The following is a 17,614-nucleotide window of genomic DNA, read 5'->3' on the forward strand; positions in this document are numbered from 1 at the left end:
TCCATCTCAAAGAAAAGGACAATTCTTGAGAGCCACTGTGAACCTTATCGGATAACATTCGTCGTAAGACTCAAAAAGGCTTTGGTGTCCAATTAGAAATTCCGATGGCGTTCTGATAAGATCATAGAACAGCCTCAGCTAATTATGACTAGTGTTGACCTCATCGCTTATAATATTTTGCATACTCAATTATTTTTGTTGGAAAGGAGAAGAAGAAAAATGAAAGGGTTTCGCGGTCAACGTAGGCGAGATAATGGAGGCCGTTTCTCCACAGACATTTCTTTCTCCATGAGCAGTTCTACTCGAACACGAAGCTCCCTCCCACTTTCGCAATTGGACATTAGTCTAAGCATATGACGATTTGTTCGTTGTTTGGAGTCAAGGGATAAAGAAAGGTTGGGATGAGTCACCGCAGCGAGTGATAGCCTCAAAAGCGTTGAATTTGGACAAAGGTCCATGGAACTTTGGGAGGCTCTATTCATGATGTCAAGTGGGTGGTGTAATCGAGTGTTGGAGATGATGGGATTAGTTGTGTTGTTTGGTGCCTAAAAGCTCCTCAATAACTTTGACATCCAATAGCGTGGAAGTATGTCGGCTTCCAGCCCATCACCACCTTCGAGTGGCATCAGCCTGCCTCTCTTTCTCTCTCTGTCTCCCTGTGACCATTGCTGGCCTATGCAACTCCTTTTGACTCGAAGAAGACGAGGGATATCAATATCAAAAAACCCTTATGAACAAATCTAGTACTCATTTGGGTTTAATTGCATGCATAATGGAAAATAAATAATGAGGATTGTAGTATTTGAGGTTGAGGACTCGAAATTTCATCACATCATCAATGAAAATTTGGGTGTTTGATAATATGATATAAGGATCGAAAAAAAAAATAGATTATGATAAAAAGGTCAAGAATTTTGTGCTTCGGTTCGAGTGCTTGGATCTTGGAGACCAAACACTTGCGCTTTGGCATGGACATGAGTTGAGTGCTAATGATATCGGATCAAATGAATGGACAAAGTAAAGTGGAAGGCATGTTTCGATGGTAGTGGACTATATCATTCAAGCTCGCACTCTTATTAATGGAATCACCTTCATGCCGTGCCATTAGAGGAAATTTACCCCCCACTGACTTGATCACCTCTTCCGTTTCGTTGAACGTGCCTTTGCTTTTTGATGTAGTGTTTACGAGGACAGACCTTTGTGTCATTGCATCACTTATGACCCGCTATCGATTAATACTTTAACTGATTGAACATTTTTTTAAAAAAAATTACTTGAAAATATTTTTTCTATTTAAACATAAAACATTCTAAATATTTATAAAAAAATATTCTTTTTTATATTATTACTAACTAATATGATTGCTTTTAGTTTTGGATTTTTTTAATTATTTCGGCAGTAGATCTAGATTAACACAAAGTTGAATAACTCAAGATTTCGAATCAAAATAGAATCAATCATATTCTCCATTATATTATTGCTAACCAATATGATTGTTTTTGGTTTTGGAATTTTCAGCAGATCCAGACTAACACAAAGTTCCAAGGTTCAATAACTCAAATGTGACATTATGTGGATCCTAAAACAGTCTCCAAGTGGATCGAACGGCTCACAATTATGCTACACTTTTTTGAGTTTAGTTAATTAATCCAGAGGATGCACAAAAAATGAACAGTAATTTGGGAAAAAAAAATCTTAAACTTCCAAATAAGATATTCTTCGTAAGTTGACCAAAGGAGGCACTCCAATACGGGTAATTAGAAGAACGTATCAAGAGGATAACTACCAAGCAATGTGAAAAGAGCAACACTTCCCTGTAAAGTTATCAAACACCTCTTGGCATATACTATTGGAACGAGAGAATACATATGCTTGGGAAAAAATTGCATCAGTAATTAAAGTATGTAAAGACCTCTTGGTATAGAAATTTTCGGGACAACGCAACCACAATGGCATGGTAAAAAATGACATCAGAACTAATGTATCCACTATGCAGCAAAAATTTCTCACACACGTGGAGTGAAGAGTTCAGTTGACGTCCACCAGCTCCACATCGAAGACAAGCCATGAATTCCCTGGTATTTTCCCCGCAGGACTAGCCCCATAACTGCATAAAGAGAGAAGCACACAGAAATTAGGACAAAAGGATCTGTGTGAGCAACAACTGAAGCACATATATTAGGATGAAATGCACACCCCATGGATGGTGGAATGATGAGTCTCCTCTTGTCCCCGATTCGCATGCCTGGTAATCAATCAAATGCATCATTAGTTTCTGGCAACAGATTAGAACAATGTGTGCATAGTGTACTGGCATGTACCTGCAATGCCGACGTCCCATCCCTTAATGACATGCCCAACACCTGACAATTAAAATGAAAATTCTCACATTAGACATATAGAACATGTTTAAATGGAGGTTGTTAACCAACAAAAGACCAGCTTAATATAACCCTACCAAGACGGAATTTAAAGGGCCTTTTGCCAACATTGGAGTCGAAAATTTTTCCATTATTTAACTTGCCAATATAGTTAACAGAAACCTGAAGGGAAAAAACCAAAAGGATTACTAACCAAATATTAGATGAACAACAATAAAAGGATAAAGAATATGCTGACTCTGCTGACGGAGAAAAAGATGTGGGAGAACTAATTGATGAACTGTACACAAACAACCAATCTTTAAAGACACTTGGAGTAATGTAACAACGACATACTGGAAGATCTAAATGGTTGCATCTCTAGGTTCATGAATATACCCTACTCCCAGGAGAAGCTTTTTTTCCATCAGGCTTGCCCATAGATAGTTCCTCAATCCTCAAACCATTTGAAAATGTTCTTGTTTTTTGTGGTTCAGCTTTGTGTTCTGCCTCTAGTGGATTCAAAGATACCTCCTTTGAGGTTGAATCTTTATCATGGCTCTTGTCCTTCTTTGCCTTCTTCTTCTTCTTCTTCTTCTTCTTGGCATCTTGTGCAAGACCATTGTCATCAGGAACACTGCATACGTTGCTTAACCATATAAAATTTTCACATAAACAACAATATAAATAACAGACCATTTTTACAAGAGTCCCAGATCTTACCTATCTTTAGGTGGCTCTTCAACTGTGAGATTATCAGAGTGGTTATTATTTGCAGACTCTTGCATCTCAGTACCATCAGAATCCAACTTACTTTTTGTTCCATGCTGGCTTCCCTGTTGCAATTCTGCTTCGGCATCTGCACCAGCATTTTCATGAGCCTCATCAACCTTGGCCCTTTTCTTTTTGTTTTTCTTCTTTTTTCCACTAGCACTTCCATCACTGCAGGGCAGAACAAAAGGAAGACAACTAAAGATGAATAGGAAGAATGGACTTTGCAATATGCAGATAATTCAATAGATAGATTCAAAGGGTTATCAAGTCATTATGGTCATAAGTCTCACTGATCATAATGCAGCTTCTCAGCTTCAGGAGGAGGATTTTTCTCTAAGCTACTGGCATTGAAAACTTCATTCCCATCTCCGTTAAACCCTTCTTCTGTTCTCTCCATTGCATAATCATCACCTACATCAGATTTCTTATCCTTCTTGGTCTTCTCTTTCTTCTTTTTCTTCTTTCCATCACTTTCTGTCACATCCATTCTGAGTGCTATCATATGATTGTTCTCATTGGTCTCAGTTTTTGCCTCTGCAACATCTTCTCTTGTCCTCTTTTTCTTCTTTGAGATGCCATCAGTTTCAGGAACAACCACAGAAGCTACTGAAGAATCGCATGGCTGAGTAGCATCCCTGTTCAAACAGATCCAGACATGCCGCTGTAATACAATAAGAAAAAGAAGTTGCAACACATTCTGAAACAAGTCAAACCTTGTAGATTCATCACGTTGACTAATTGCATCAATCTTTATTTTCTTGTCGTCATTGACTGTACTACCTGATTTTTTATCTACCTCAAAATTATTAGCAGCATCTTTCTTTTTTACTGAAAAAGAGATTGGAAAGCCATCATCATCTTCACTTTCAAACACTTCAGTATTATTATTAGACTTGACAACTAGTTGAAGTTTAGTATCATCATCTCCACTATCACTTTCAACCAGTTGACTCTTTTTCTTTAAACGCCGACGAATGCCATTCCCATGTGCTGGCTTGTCATCATCTACAATCTCCTCAATTATGACTACATGTTTAAAAGAAAAGGGCAATACAATTAACAAGATCATGGAAACAGTATAAAACTAGTCAAATATCAACAAGAAAGCAATCATGAAATGATTAATGATCAAGATGAACTAATGGATAATCAATTATGACTAAATGTTTAAAAGAAAAGGATGACAATTTAACAAGGCCATGGGAACAACATAAAACTAGTCAAAGATAAAAAAGAAAGCAATCATGCAATGGCTAATGCATACTAAATACATTTATAAGGATGCGCTGATGGATAATCAACATCCATCGATGATAGTTGACAAAAAGCAAAACAGCAGGGGCCTTGAAAACCAATTATCTGAACAGAAAAGTATGGTTAAGCAAAGCAACCCATCTGATTTCAGTACAGGCCTTTCGATTCTTAAAAGTCAACATAAAGTTGAATTTACTAACCTTACCAACCAAACCACCTATTTATTTGGTTCATTTCAATTGGTTAGTGTATGTCTAGATTGTATAAACCTATATAATAGGTCAAATGCTGCCTGCAAATTTTGTATCAATATTTGTGTTCTCCTATTTTTGTCATACATGATGTATTAATGTCTTTACTTTTTTGTTTTGTATTTAATATTTTTTTATCAAACTATTTGTTTATATTGAACCTTATAAGTTGGCAAATATACTTATCTATATTCTATAAAATATTCCATGAAAAGCTCGTTGGTCAACCAAGAACCACATAACTAAACTCATCAAACCAACTAACTGATCAACCCATTAGTCAGTTCAACTGGTTCAATTCCAATTTGAGACACAGAAAATGTCATTGGTTAAACTCAATTATGAAAACTAGCTGTTCTTTTTAATAAAAAGATCAAATCATTTTTTTTCTTATATTAGAAATTGATACAAACTCAAAATTCAGTCTGGCACAATTCCCGTTCAAAATAGAAACAAATAAAAAGACAAAGACTTCCAGCTAAAAGATTAGGCACTAATCAAGTTAAACCCAAGTAGCAACCTTTTACATTCAATTCATAGATGTAGATACTATCAAAACTATAGTCTTTTAACAATTCACAGAAGAAAACATGCACAATTAACTCTTAAAAATATGTATTAACATCTCACTATACATTTGCTTCGCCACCTCTCTTGTCCCCACTGCACCAAAAAGTGGAATCGTGGTGCCATATCATCATCATCAACTCTCTACACAACCATCACCTTGCAGTGGACTAGTTCTGGTCAGATATATGCAAATAAATGGTGAAGCTCGGATTTGAGGATACGAGGTAAGTGGTCAAACTCTCCAATGAAAACAAGAGGAATTAGAATAAGAGTTTAATATGGAATTGGAGGGTGGTAGTATTCTCATAGTTCCCACTCTAGCGATTGTCAATAGCTTTTGAGAGTGATTAAGCCCTTCTCTCACTCTCATAATGCACAGCCATTGTGCCGACCTTGAATAAAAGACTGTCCAGAACCCCTCTGCAACCTTGCTGAGCCACCAATTCAAAAATAATATTTTCAATGCCAATAATCTTTATAAGCATCACAAAGTTCAATAGTTTCAACTTAGGTTTCCCCATTTTGCAGGCCGACCCATCCAACCCGATGGACCAACTAGACCCAAGCTCGACAGGTAGCCAACGTTGATGGCCCAAGCTAGACATCACATCGTTTTTGGTTATGAACTGAGCAATGGGGTTGACTCATTAGGTGACAGTTCACAAATAATAACCCAATCCAAACTTGCCCTAGTTTCAGCCCTACATACACCATATAGCATTTATTGTGGACAATAATACCAAGATAGTTTTGCAGGAATATAGGACAATAATTAAACTGCAACTAAAAATCCATAACTATTGCGATTCAAGCTTCTAAAACTGTTCACCTGAGAAAAATGATCCTCAACACTGTTAGTAAAAGCTATATCAAACAATCTTAGCTTGAAAAGATATTTATATATTGTAGCAGGAAAGACGTTAATCATGACACGAATTAGCAAATACCACAACACCAATAGACAAAATCATCACTATAATGCGACATAGATACATCACAAAGAACAAAAAATTGCCTTCCAAATCATGCTTCTGAAGTAACTTGGCAAACAATTCAATAAATCAATTAACATAATAAAATTACCACTGCTTTTTCGCTGAGGGGAAGAGGGGAACATTTCGATATCACCATCATCGATAAAGTCTGATTCATACTCATCCTCCTCAGTATCAAAGCTCCCGTAGCTCTCTGAATCCTCCTCGCCAATATCTTCACCATATGAATCACTAGAAGACCAACTCAAGGATAAAACCAGAAGAACAAAGAAAAGCATCTTAAAACACTAATTCTTGAAATTGATAAGGATACGTCTCATCTCCTCCGTCACCGTGGCCACGGCGGGCACCTGGATAGAAACCGCTGAGGTGCACGCTTCTCTGCCCGAGGACCGAAAAGACAACCTCGTTATCCTCCTCAAACTCGAGTTCCAAATGGCACGACTCAGCTTTATCAGGAACCAAGCTACAGAGCAAAATAGGGCTTTTCTTGCCAACATTGCACTGCACCACGCTCTTCGCCGTCGCCTTGCCATTCCCCAACGTCGCCTGTATTAACAGAAAACAAGAAGAATGAATTCTCTGTTAACAGAAAAGCCCTAATCCATCAATTACATCCAAGCGGCATCTTCGATTTGACGAGGAAAAGCACCGTAGTGATGCGAAGCCTTCCTCGAGCTTCGTCGTAGACATGAGTGTAGGGCTTCCCAGGCTTCACCTCGACGCCTGAGATGCAGAGGGACGCAAACAAAGCGAGTCAGAAAGAACAGATTCGGAGGTAGAAAGGTGGAACGAAAACTGCAATCGAGACGATTTCTGACCCCAAAACGCCATTGCAGGACGAGAGAGAGAAATCGAGGGCTTCGATTGCGAGTCGTGATTGCTTCGCGGTCAGCAAAACCCCAGTGAGTTTGAGATGCGGCGGAAGACTCTCAAACCCTAGCGGTCGCTTCCTTGGAAGAGCAGCGGTTCCGAACGCGCATTTAAATAGAAAGCTCACTATTCGTATTCTATTATGTGCGATTTAATTAGATTTTTTTGTTTGTTTTATGCCAAAACAGAATTTTCTTTAATTATATTAAAAAAAATAATAGTTTATTATTATTATTATTATTATTAAATCTATCGTTTTCCGGACTAATAGATAATGAACGATATATTATATTAATAAGATACATATGACTCCTAATACCTATGCTGTGCTTCAAATCCTTTCTCATTAAAATTATCTATAGTAATAAAATAATAAATACTCTTTCTGTCTGTAAAGATCAATATATGAAAACTTCTTGTGTGGGCTCGATAGCAAACCAATAATATTCATCTACTCGTCATCTTATAGCAAAGACAACTTACTCCTGCATTCTATTTTAGAGTTCACATTTTCAATCTCTTTTATAAATTAAAAATGATATTTACACTATCTTTTGTGGGCTCAATTAATAATCAACATTTACAATTAAATCTCACAAGCATATGTTAAGCGCTAATATTAAGCTTGAATGGGTCGGTTGATCAATAATGGAAATGCAAACTTTTAAGGCAAGAGATTCTCTCAGAGATATGCAGTAAAAGCCATCTAATGTGCAAATGAAGCACTATTTCCTTTCAAGGATTTGCAAGTATAAGTATTTCCTTCTTTCTTTTCTTTCTAGTTGATTGATATTGAAGCTTTCTTGTTTGTGTTGGGATGTTATTCAAAGAGTTCAAATATTATTACAATATATACTTTAAATTCAAATTTCCACAAGTGAGTCTTAATAATAGGTAACTTTATGTAGGCGAAGGAGATAAGCTCAAAATTTAATAAAATGTTTAGCCTTTAATTTATTTTCATGATCATTTATAAAAAAAAATTATAAAAATGAAGAGGTGTTTTTATGACTCAAATCTTTTGTTATTGAGAAACAATTCCAAATTGAAGTTACTATTAAGATTTAAGGTATATCTTTTAGAAGATTTTAGATTATTATCTTTTAAATAAAATTAATTAGATAGAGTTTCAGTAATAATAGTCTCTTGATTTAAATTATTATTCAACATCTATTTAATAAATACATGGTGTTGATCCATCTAAATCTGTGTTTAGATTTTGATATAATGCATATAAGTGTAGTTAATGATTTTTTCAATATTATTATTTTTTAACAGTAATGAAGCTAATGAATATTGTCAATATGACAAGATACACAAACAATTTTTTGATAGATCACTTTTAAAGTATAAATTTTCTTCGTAGCTTAGAGCTTATTCACAATGATCTATTGATCCTACTCAAGCTCATCTTATTTATATTCAAATTATATATTTATTTTTATTTATAATTTTATAAGGTTTATTTGGGTTTATTATGTGAAGAAAAAAATCAAAAGTATTTTTAAAATATTAAGTATTCAAGTTAATTGTCGAGAGTGCTATTGAAAGAAAAAATTAAAAAGTTATACAACAATAATGATGTGGAGTACGAACAACCTGGCTCTGATACTACTGTTGGGAAATCTGGGGGCGACATCACATGCGCAGTGGAAGAACAAGAAAAACAAAATCCTCTATTCCTAGAGAGATGTTCGTTGTCGTGCAAAGATTAATTCGCAAAATCTGCGAAACTTAAAATCGTGTATAGAGTAGATTGTGTTATCTAGGGAGATTATATATCCTTGTTTCCTTGTAGATCTTTATGAGAGGATGAAGGAGGTCAAGCGTCCTCGATGTGACAGAACAAAGATTTGATATCTCGTGAAGACTTATAAGTGTTAACTTCATGTAATGAAGTTACCTAGAGTTTTATGAGCAAAAGGTCTGACATGTGTAATTTATGTTATTAATTGAACTCCTTTTATTCAAATCAATGAAATCTTCATATGAGCTCATATTTCGTAAGAAATCAAATGTGGATCCGTATGCGGTATGAAATAAAGTTTCTTCTTATTATCATTCACAAGTTATTTTCTTTAAAAATATTAATCACAATAGTAAAAGTGATATATGTTTAAAATCATATTTTTTGTTATTTAGTGCTCTTATGGATTTTGACTCATCTTCTTTTTTTTAATCTGTATCCACTTCTATTATTTTTTTTATCACCAATAGTGGAGCAAAGTGATAAAGGGAGTACTGATATTCATGAAATAAGAATTTCAACATTAAGAAGATAAAAAAGAATGATTTTTTAACCAATGGTTAGATGGAGATAATATATGCCTCTGTTAAATTTTTTTTAAACCAATTGATAATATTAGGCCTACTTATTTTGATGAAGCCAAAGATGTTAAAGAGTGGAAAGATGCCATAGATCAAGAAATAAAGGCTTTTCACAAAAATGAAACTTAGGATCTTATGCTAAAGCCCGTAAATATCGATCTAATTTCTTGCAAATAGGTTTATAAGGTGCAATATAAGTCAGATGAAGTATAGATTTTTATAAGGCAAAACTTATTACAATTGGATTTTTTCAAAAATATGAAGAAGATTAAGAGAAAATATTAAATAGAAGCTTTGTGAAGAATGTCTTCCTATATGATAAAATTAATAAGGATATTTATATAGAACAACTATTGAAATATTTAATACTTATATTTGAAACTAAATTATGTTTGTAAGCTCAAGAAAACCCTCTATTAGTTAAAGTAAGTTCCCAGATATGATTATCATTGATAATAACAAAATAGAGATTTTATAATGATATTTCTCTAGTTTAAAATGAAAGTCTTACGGGAGCTTAATATTTTTTATAGTTTAAAGGTAATGAATGCAACAAAAAAAGAAGAAGATATATTTATCTCTTAGATAAGTTATGCAAAAAAAATTATTGAAATGTTTATAATTAATAAAAGTAAGTAGGTTTCTACTCCATTGGATATAATTATAAAGCTAAATTATAATAATAGTAAGACTTCCTCAATATTTTCATGTTTTTATTGGTAATCTTATTTACTTGACAATTATAAGATCAAATATTATATTTTTAAGTGGTCTTGCAAGTCATTTTATGTAAACTCCAAAAAAAAATCACATCTTGAAGTAGCAAAGCAAGTTTTAAAATGTATGAGATAAATCTTGAATTTGAAGGACAAACATCATGAATTGTAAAATTATGCAAGGAGATGATTTGGATAATCATAGATTTATGATTATTTCTTTTAATATGATTTTGCTTGTATCTCACGGTATAATAAACAATAATAATTAATCTTTCTTTCTATAATCGAAGTAGAATACAAGATTTCTTCACTTACTACTAAAAAATATATATGGTTAAGACATTTAATAAATGACGTTTACTATCAAATTAATAAATCAACTATTTTGCAATATCATAATCAAAATATATTGACATTAGCTATAAATCTAATTTGTCAAGCAATGAGTTATTAAAATTATCGAGATCAAAGCAAAGATAATATCTTTAATAAATCTCTCTCTTTTAAAGGAAGCTAAGATTTATCTTCAAAAATATAATTGAAGGGGGAGTATTAAGATTTGAAGTATATCTTTTGGAAGATTTTATTTTATTATTTTTATCTTATCTTTTAAATAAATTGATTAGATATAATTTTAAAGATAAGGATCTTTTGGTTTAAGTTGTTATTCTATACCTCTAAATAAATTAAATTTATATGTGTAGATCTATCTAAGTCTAAGTATTTAAGTCTATATGGCACAAGTCTAAGAGTAGTTTAAGATTTTAAAAGTATTTTTTAATTCAATATATATATATATATTATTTATGTCTTAGTTTTTTTTATTTTCTATTTGATCTGATTTTAGGTTAGTAGTATCTTATTACTATTATTTTAAAAAGGGCTACATTTATATTTTAGAAAGGACTACGATTATCATATACATATGAACTTAAATTAAAGACATAATTTGACATCATATTAATTCTAATTACTTTTCTTGTTGATATATCTGAGTGACATTCCGCGAACAGGCAGCAGAAGCTAGCAGAGGTGCATCTGATACATACCGGAAGTGGGATCTCCCCATAAAAAGAGCTGTCCCTTTACCGCAACTATTTGTCTTGCGCTTCTTCTTCACAATCTATCAGATAAGTCAATCTCTCAACCTCAGCGGCTACCTGTGATTCTGTGCAACTGTTACCATCGCTCAGATCCATCTGCATGGGGTCACAAAACCATAGCGAGTCATCGTCGGCATCTTCACGTGCGTAGTTGGCGTCTTCGTGGGCTTCGTCAACGCAGAGTTGCAGGAGGCCGTCCTCCTGGAAGCTCGACATGAACTCATCCATGTCGAAGTCCTCAAGGAAGCTTGCGGGATCGGCGTCTCGAGGCACCGACGACGACGGGCTCTCGCCGTGAGTAAGCTCGGAACTGGGGCCCGTGGTCAGTGGATCATCTCGTGGCGATGGGACGTAGACTTTGGTGCACCTTACGGCCTTGGTCTGAATCACATGGGCGGGAAGTTGCTCACCTGCTGCCTTCAACTCCTCCGACGACCCCACTTTCTCCTCCTCCTTTCCTTTCGATGACCCTTTGGTGCAAAGCGGAGGCATCGTCTTCTTGCTAAGGTTTGTGTTCCAGTAGTTCTTGATTTCATTGTCTGTTCGCCCCGGCAATCTGCCTGCTATTAGGGACCATCTACAGACACACAGCAACATAAATCAAGTGAAGTGATCTGAGTTCTTGGAGATCATTCAAGTGTAAGAAACAACTACCTGTTCCCGAGAAGTGCATGGAGTTTGATGATGAGATCCTCTTCATCTTGTGTGATGTTGCCTCTCTTGATGTCTGGCCTCAGGTAATTCAACCACCGCAGCCGGCAGCTCTTACCACACCTCTTCAACCCTAACACCCGAAACATGCTTGCTTGATTAGAGGACGAACAGGAAGATCGATGAATGCCTCCGAGAGGAACTAAACCTTACCTGCTCTCTTGGGGAGGTCTCTCCATTTACCTTCGCCATGAGTTCTGATGTAGTCGACAAGGATATTGTCCTCACGAGCAGACCATGCTCCTCTGTTGAGTCCCTCCTTAGAACAACAAGGCCTTCTCCCCATCTCTCTCCTCTTTTTCTGATCACATCCACGTAAACATATATCTACCTCACGAAATCAACATCTAAGGCTATATAGACCAGGAAGAACACCTCCAAGCACTGCTCTACTGGGTCTTACATGGTGAGTATTACTTGGTGACACCGAGTCACATATAACCTCGCGCATGATGGTTTCATATTCATGCCATGCTATGCATGCATATGTAAAGCCGACGCATGTGAATGCATGTACAGTATACCACACGGTTGGATTACTTCAGCTACGCTACCAAAAGGCCAACATGAAACAGTAGATATTGACACGATGATGATGACGGTAATAATAATAATAATAATAAGAATAAGGATGAGTTCTTATATAAGACTACGTTCTTATATGTAGAAGTGTTAGCTTTACGAGATCGGCCATTTCTGCGTGGGGCTCAAAATACTAATGCTGGTTGAAAGGAAGATAGGGGCACATCCCGTAAATAAAAGGCCATGTATGTAAATGTATGATGGATGCATGGAACGGCTAGCCAAAGGTGCCAAATAATAACATTAGGATGCTGGGTCCAAAAACAAGCCTTTCTGCAAGACATTGCTACAAAATATTGAGATCATTGTACGACATGGGACCTATAGAGAGCACATAAGGACAAGCACAACGATGTGGTCTTCAACCTCACGAGTCCCACAATAATTTCCACAGAGAGGAAACGAGTGAATTCCATCTTGCATCAACGAGCGAGGACAAACACCAAACCAACTAGCACAAGTCCTGCAAAGACCACATGGGTTTTTTGGCCTTTCTATCCTTTTATGTTCATGAGGAAAAAAGTTTACATTGTGACAACCAATTTGTAGCTTAGGAGATTGATCGAGAGTTGCATTAATTCTTGTGGTGATAGGTTTGCTTGGGTGGGTCTTCTTCCATGTCATAAAAGCCTCTGTGCATGCCTTATAGCTACCGAGGAAGGCGAATTAAGCATCATACGAAGTCGCTTTCAGCATCTCGCATCAGCCCTTCAAAGGACTCGTGCGTTCTTAGCGAACATTCCAACTAGCTTTGGGATCACATGGCGTGGTGTTGTTAGGTCAATTCCATTAAGTTAGCAATCACTAAGTACAAGCTTACAAGGATGATTGGGAATGAACTTTTTGGGCATTTATCTACTGATTATTTTAAGAAAAAAAACACTAGTTCTAAATTACAACAATATGTCGCATTGCGTTCCACCAAAAGGGTATGGATGTAGATGAAGATTTAACTATGAATTTGAGTGAGTTTAGATTTTAAGAGAGAATAAAAACTTTGTGGTAAATGAAGCAGTGTGTTTTTCAGTTTGGATCTTGGGGTCATCTTATGACCATGAAATTGGAATTCGTGGTTCTAACTATTATTATGGAGGAATTCCCCATTATCTACTTTTCTAAGGATTGAGAACTAAGTTTGATTTAAGTCTAGCACTCGTTGTACACTAGTAAGATTTAAACTCTTAACAAGACAACTATAGTTTTTGCTATGAACATGTAGAGGTCTTATTTGTATGGAACTACATGTGAGTTTATAGAGTTTGAAGTACTTTGATCGCCAAGCAATACGTTTTGGTGCACATGAATCCCAATAATTCATGATTCTAAGGTGAGGAGTTTCTTTCTTTCGTTTCTTTTTTTTACTACAAAGATAAATGGTGAAAATAAAATTCAATCTTAAGAGCTTACTATCGACCATCAAGATTTTTACCAGTTAATCTAACCGGTATTTTTCAAAAAAAAAAATAACTCTATTATTAGGTAGGATTTTTTAATATGTTTTATTTCCTATTGTTATTGATAGATTAATCATGTTGACACATGTCATGCCAATACAAGTTAGCTTCTAAAAGAGGAGGCCAGAAGACAAGTAGAGCGAACCTAACGTCGATGCAAGATTTGGATCTAAACTCTATAAGATTTTGTTAATACTTTAGGGACCCATTTGGATTTCACACAACTCATCATCCGATGGCTAAGTGTTTGTCTTTAGTTTGCATAAGATATTAGATATCGTGTGAGCAAATTAGACGACCAAGTTGAGGCTTTATAAGGAAAGAAGCACAAATTACCTACATATTGTTTAAGAGTCTATTAATAATATCAAGTTAATTTAGAAAGGTTATTTTGTCTACCAAAAGAATCCAGTCAAAGTTAGTCTAAATAGTTGACATTTTAGACTATCTAATAATAGCACACTGAATTACTAAGCATAAGTTTCATACTATGGATTAATATTTTAGAATTTATAGAATGAACAATAAATCACATAGTAACTATGAATGTTTAGCGCATGAGATTAAGCATCCGATGCCTAAATCCTTTGAAATCTTACAAAGTGATTGGGCAACCGATCTTATGTCTATATGCCCATAGTGATTTAGGTGGACATTATACTATCTGTATAGATTTGAGTCGAATATCAAATCTAATACTTTTGATATGATATTTTGATTGTTGACCCTGATGTAATTGGTCTCTTTTTTCAAACAATGCTATATCTAGAATAGAAAATAAGTTCTTCTTGAGAGGATGTAATGTGAGAATCATGAGTATACGAGGATAACTTTCAATCGATGGTAAAAAGTATTTATATCTCGTATCTCATCTTACTTTGTTCGAGTACGTACAATAAAACTCCTCTAACAATAAAGTCAGTATTCATATACGATAGGTGTAAAAAATTATAAAGAGTTTAGTATTACTTCTATACGTTAATTTTATAACCACTTACTTAATGAGCGAATATTCTCTTTATGTTATAATACAGTCAGTAGGTTCCTTGTCATGTTCGGAAGCTAATTTATTTAGCATATTAGATTAAATCCGACTATACTATATTAATTTGCAATATTACTTGTACGTGATCTTTCAAAATCAGGAGTCCAAAATCATTATTTGTATCAAACCCGTACCCTTATAATTATGATTGCACTGGACATGCATGTATCACTTTATACCATGTTTATTACATACAATATTCACTCGAGATATGGCATGATGGTTGTTGGCATACTATAATACAATATTGTGGCCTTTTGGTGTGTTCGATGATTCAACAAGTTGGAAAGTGCCCATAACGTGGTAGATCATCTTCGAATGCCTATTGACATATAAAACACTACCATCATCCTTGATCTCGATAATGTTTTTTAGAGCACAAGATGACACTTTCATCTTTATTCTCGACCTCTAACGTAGAAGATGATACTGTTCTTGTTTTCTTATGGAAGCATAGAAGAATATGCCAACATAATTCCGAAATGTTACGAATAACTTGTTCTCAACTGTTGTTGACGGTGAGATAGCATTTGGCATTGTAGACTTTGTAGCTAATAGAAAAAGATTAAAGGGAACGATCGAACTCCTCATCACGTGCATGAGGTGTTGATATATACTTGGAATCTTTCGTCCTTGCTTTGAGCCTATATTATTATTGCTTTGTGTGGTGGCGTCTACCGTGTCACATGTTTGCTTCGATTCTTACTCTTCTTTCTTCTACTATTACCACTCTTTCTTTGATGAAGAACAATTTTCTCTTTCTTCTATTATTGAACTTCCACTTCTTTGTTCTACCATTACCACTCAGATGTCTCTTTGATGATGAGGGATTGCGGGCACAAACTTAGACACTTCGATCAACATAAACCCAACCATTTATGCTTGTGAATTGCTTGCTTCTCTCACCTATAACATTGTTGAGCATTATATGCTTATTGCATAGGCCAAATATATGACAAGATTCATGTTGAAAATATGTATACTTTTGTCGAACCATGATGTGTGATGATGTTCGATAAATGTTCATGATATTAAAAAAAAAAGATTGATAAATACTTGTGAATTATATAACTAAAAAAGAGATAAGAACACTGGTAATTGATTGATTATTTGCAATAGTATGAACTCTAGTTAAAAAATGTTCATGTAATATGAGAATCTTCTAAATTAAAGCATGGATGAGAAAACATCAATATGCATGGATGACTATAAATATTAAAATTTTAGGATCAAATCTCGTTGTTTTTTTTTTCTTTGCTTATTCTCGAAGAAAGTTATGTTCGACATTTGGATTCCAACTTGTCATATCATGACGATCTAAGCCTTTTGAGGTACAATGGTGATATGATAAGACCTTTACCAGTTAACCAAATTAGATCCTAACACTATGACTTATTGTATATATAATGTATAAATTTTGTTATTTAAATTTTTTTTTGCTCCCTCGTTCAGATAGATTAAGAGAAGGTTAATCTATGGTCATGTTTTTTATATCCATATCATCAATATAATCTTGTTTACCTCCTCTGAAATCCTAGTAGTTAAGGTTCGAATTGTCATTAATATTCGACTCAAAAATTGTTTTTGCTACTGACAACTCCGTTGCTTCATAAATCATTTAAGAAAATAATAAAATATAATTTTACTAAATAAAACCCCTCAATTTTATCCTTATTTCACATGACCTCTCAATTATCGTTACTTTGCATAACTCATTTTACATATTGATCGATCATACCCATAATCATTCCCATAATATGAAAGGAGTTGGAAGATTTTGTTCGAATTAAGCGATAAGTTGAAGATATTTATGTCCATTTATAGAAGGATATATTAGAATATTAAAAATTATCAAAATAAGATTATAAATAACAAAAAATTATCAGTAAAATTTTTAATAATAATAAAAGACACTAAATTCTCCAACAATTGTTTCCTCCGGTTTTTCAGTACAATTTGCTGCATAATCTCATTAAGATTAGGTATATGGCTCCACCCATATACCTAAAAGGGGATAATGAATACATAGCACAATTTTTTTAGAAAAAAAATTATTACATCAAATAATTTTTTTATAAAATTTTTCATAAGATCAAATGATAAATTCGAATATGAGAAATTATTACTTATGAAATATTATACTAATCAATTCCGATTTCGGATATCCAAATAGAAAGCATGCGACAAAATTTGACTGTCCAACGTAGGCTTGCTGTAACATCAAACATCGGTCATTGAGATTTTTCTGTGCCTCCTCATTTGATTGACGATCCGAAGGCAGGGCCGAATCGCTGCAAGGGACAAGTTCTGCGGAAGAGGGGTACGACGACGAACAGGTGATGATTAAGTGTGTCGCAAGGACAGATGGATTTAATGTTGAAAGAGAATACACATGCATCTTCCGTTCTTTTACTAGTGCTCGACGGTCTATAATATATGCTTTGTAATAAGGTATATTTTGGGCTCCAACTACGTCACAATCGACGTCGTGCCACGACATCATCAGATCAGTAAAAAAAAAGTACTCTCATGCATCGTGCTAGGATCCGTACAAGGCATCCCTCGGGACATCCCGTCCCGGTAAGCTCGGGACGA

At 34.7% G+C, this 17,614-nt stretch overlaps 2 protein-coding genes across 3 annotated transcripts; both read right to left on the minus strand.

Moving 5' to 3' along the window:
* Positions 1-1,817: 1,817 nt before the first annotated feature.
* Positions 1,818-7,173, minus strand: LOC135618576 (peptidyl-prolyl cis-trans isomerase FKBP53-like). 2 transcript variants are annotated; one of them, XM_065119561.1, is made up of 12 exons: positions 7,026-7,173; positions 6,857-6,930; positions 6,518-6,753; positions 6,293-6,435; positions 3,848-4,160; positions 3,425-3,769; positions 3,084-3,302; positions 2,760-2,997; positions 2,459-2,543; positions 2,322-2,363; positions 2,197-2,245; positions 1,818-2,107 (listed from the first exon to the last, which is right to left on the minus strand). In XM_065119561.1, the coding sequence occupies exons 1-12, from the start codon at positions 7,036-7,038 to the stop codon at positions 2,029-2,031; spliced, it is 1,836 nt and encodes a 611-aa protein (XP_064975633.1). In that variant the 5' UTR covers positions 7,039-7,173; the 3' UTR covers positions 1,818-2,028. The 2 variants fall into 2 exon arrangements, with proteins under 2 accessions (XP_064975633.1, XP_064975641.1); XM_065119569.1 differs by lacking the exons at positions 1,818-2,107; positions 2,197-2,245; positions 2,322-2,363 and having other exon boundaries at positions 2,504-2,543; positions 2,718-2,997.
* Positions 7,174-11,072: 3,899 nt separating this feature from the next.
* On the minus strand, positions 11,073-12,354 carry LOC135618584 (transcription factor MYB1-like). Its single transcript, XM_065119579.1, has 3 exons — positions 12,092-12,354; positions 11,882-12,011; positions 11,073-11,804 (listed from the first exon to the last, which is right to left on the minus strand). Exons 1-3 carry the CDS (start codon positions 12,222-12,224, stop codon positions 11,219-11,221), a joined length of 849 nt encoding a protein of 282 aa, XP_064975651.1. The 5' UTR covers positions 12,225-12,354; the 3' UTR covers positions 11,073-11,218.
* Between the last annotated feature and the right edge of the window lie 5,260 nt (positions 12,355-17,614).

Source organism: Musa acuminata, chromosome BXJ1-3 (genome assembly GCF_036884655.1).
Source record: "Musa acuminata AAA Group cultivar baxijiao chromosome BXJ1-3, Cavendish_Baxijiao_AAA, whole genome shotgun sequence".
NCBI lineage: Eukaryota > Viridiplantae > Streptophyta > Magnoliopsida > Zingiberales > Musaceae > Musa > Musa acuminata.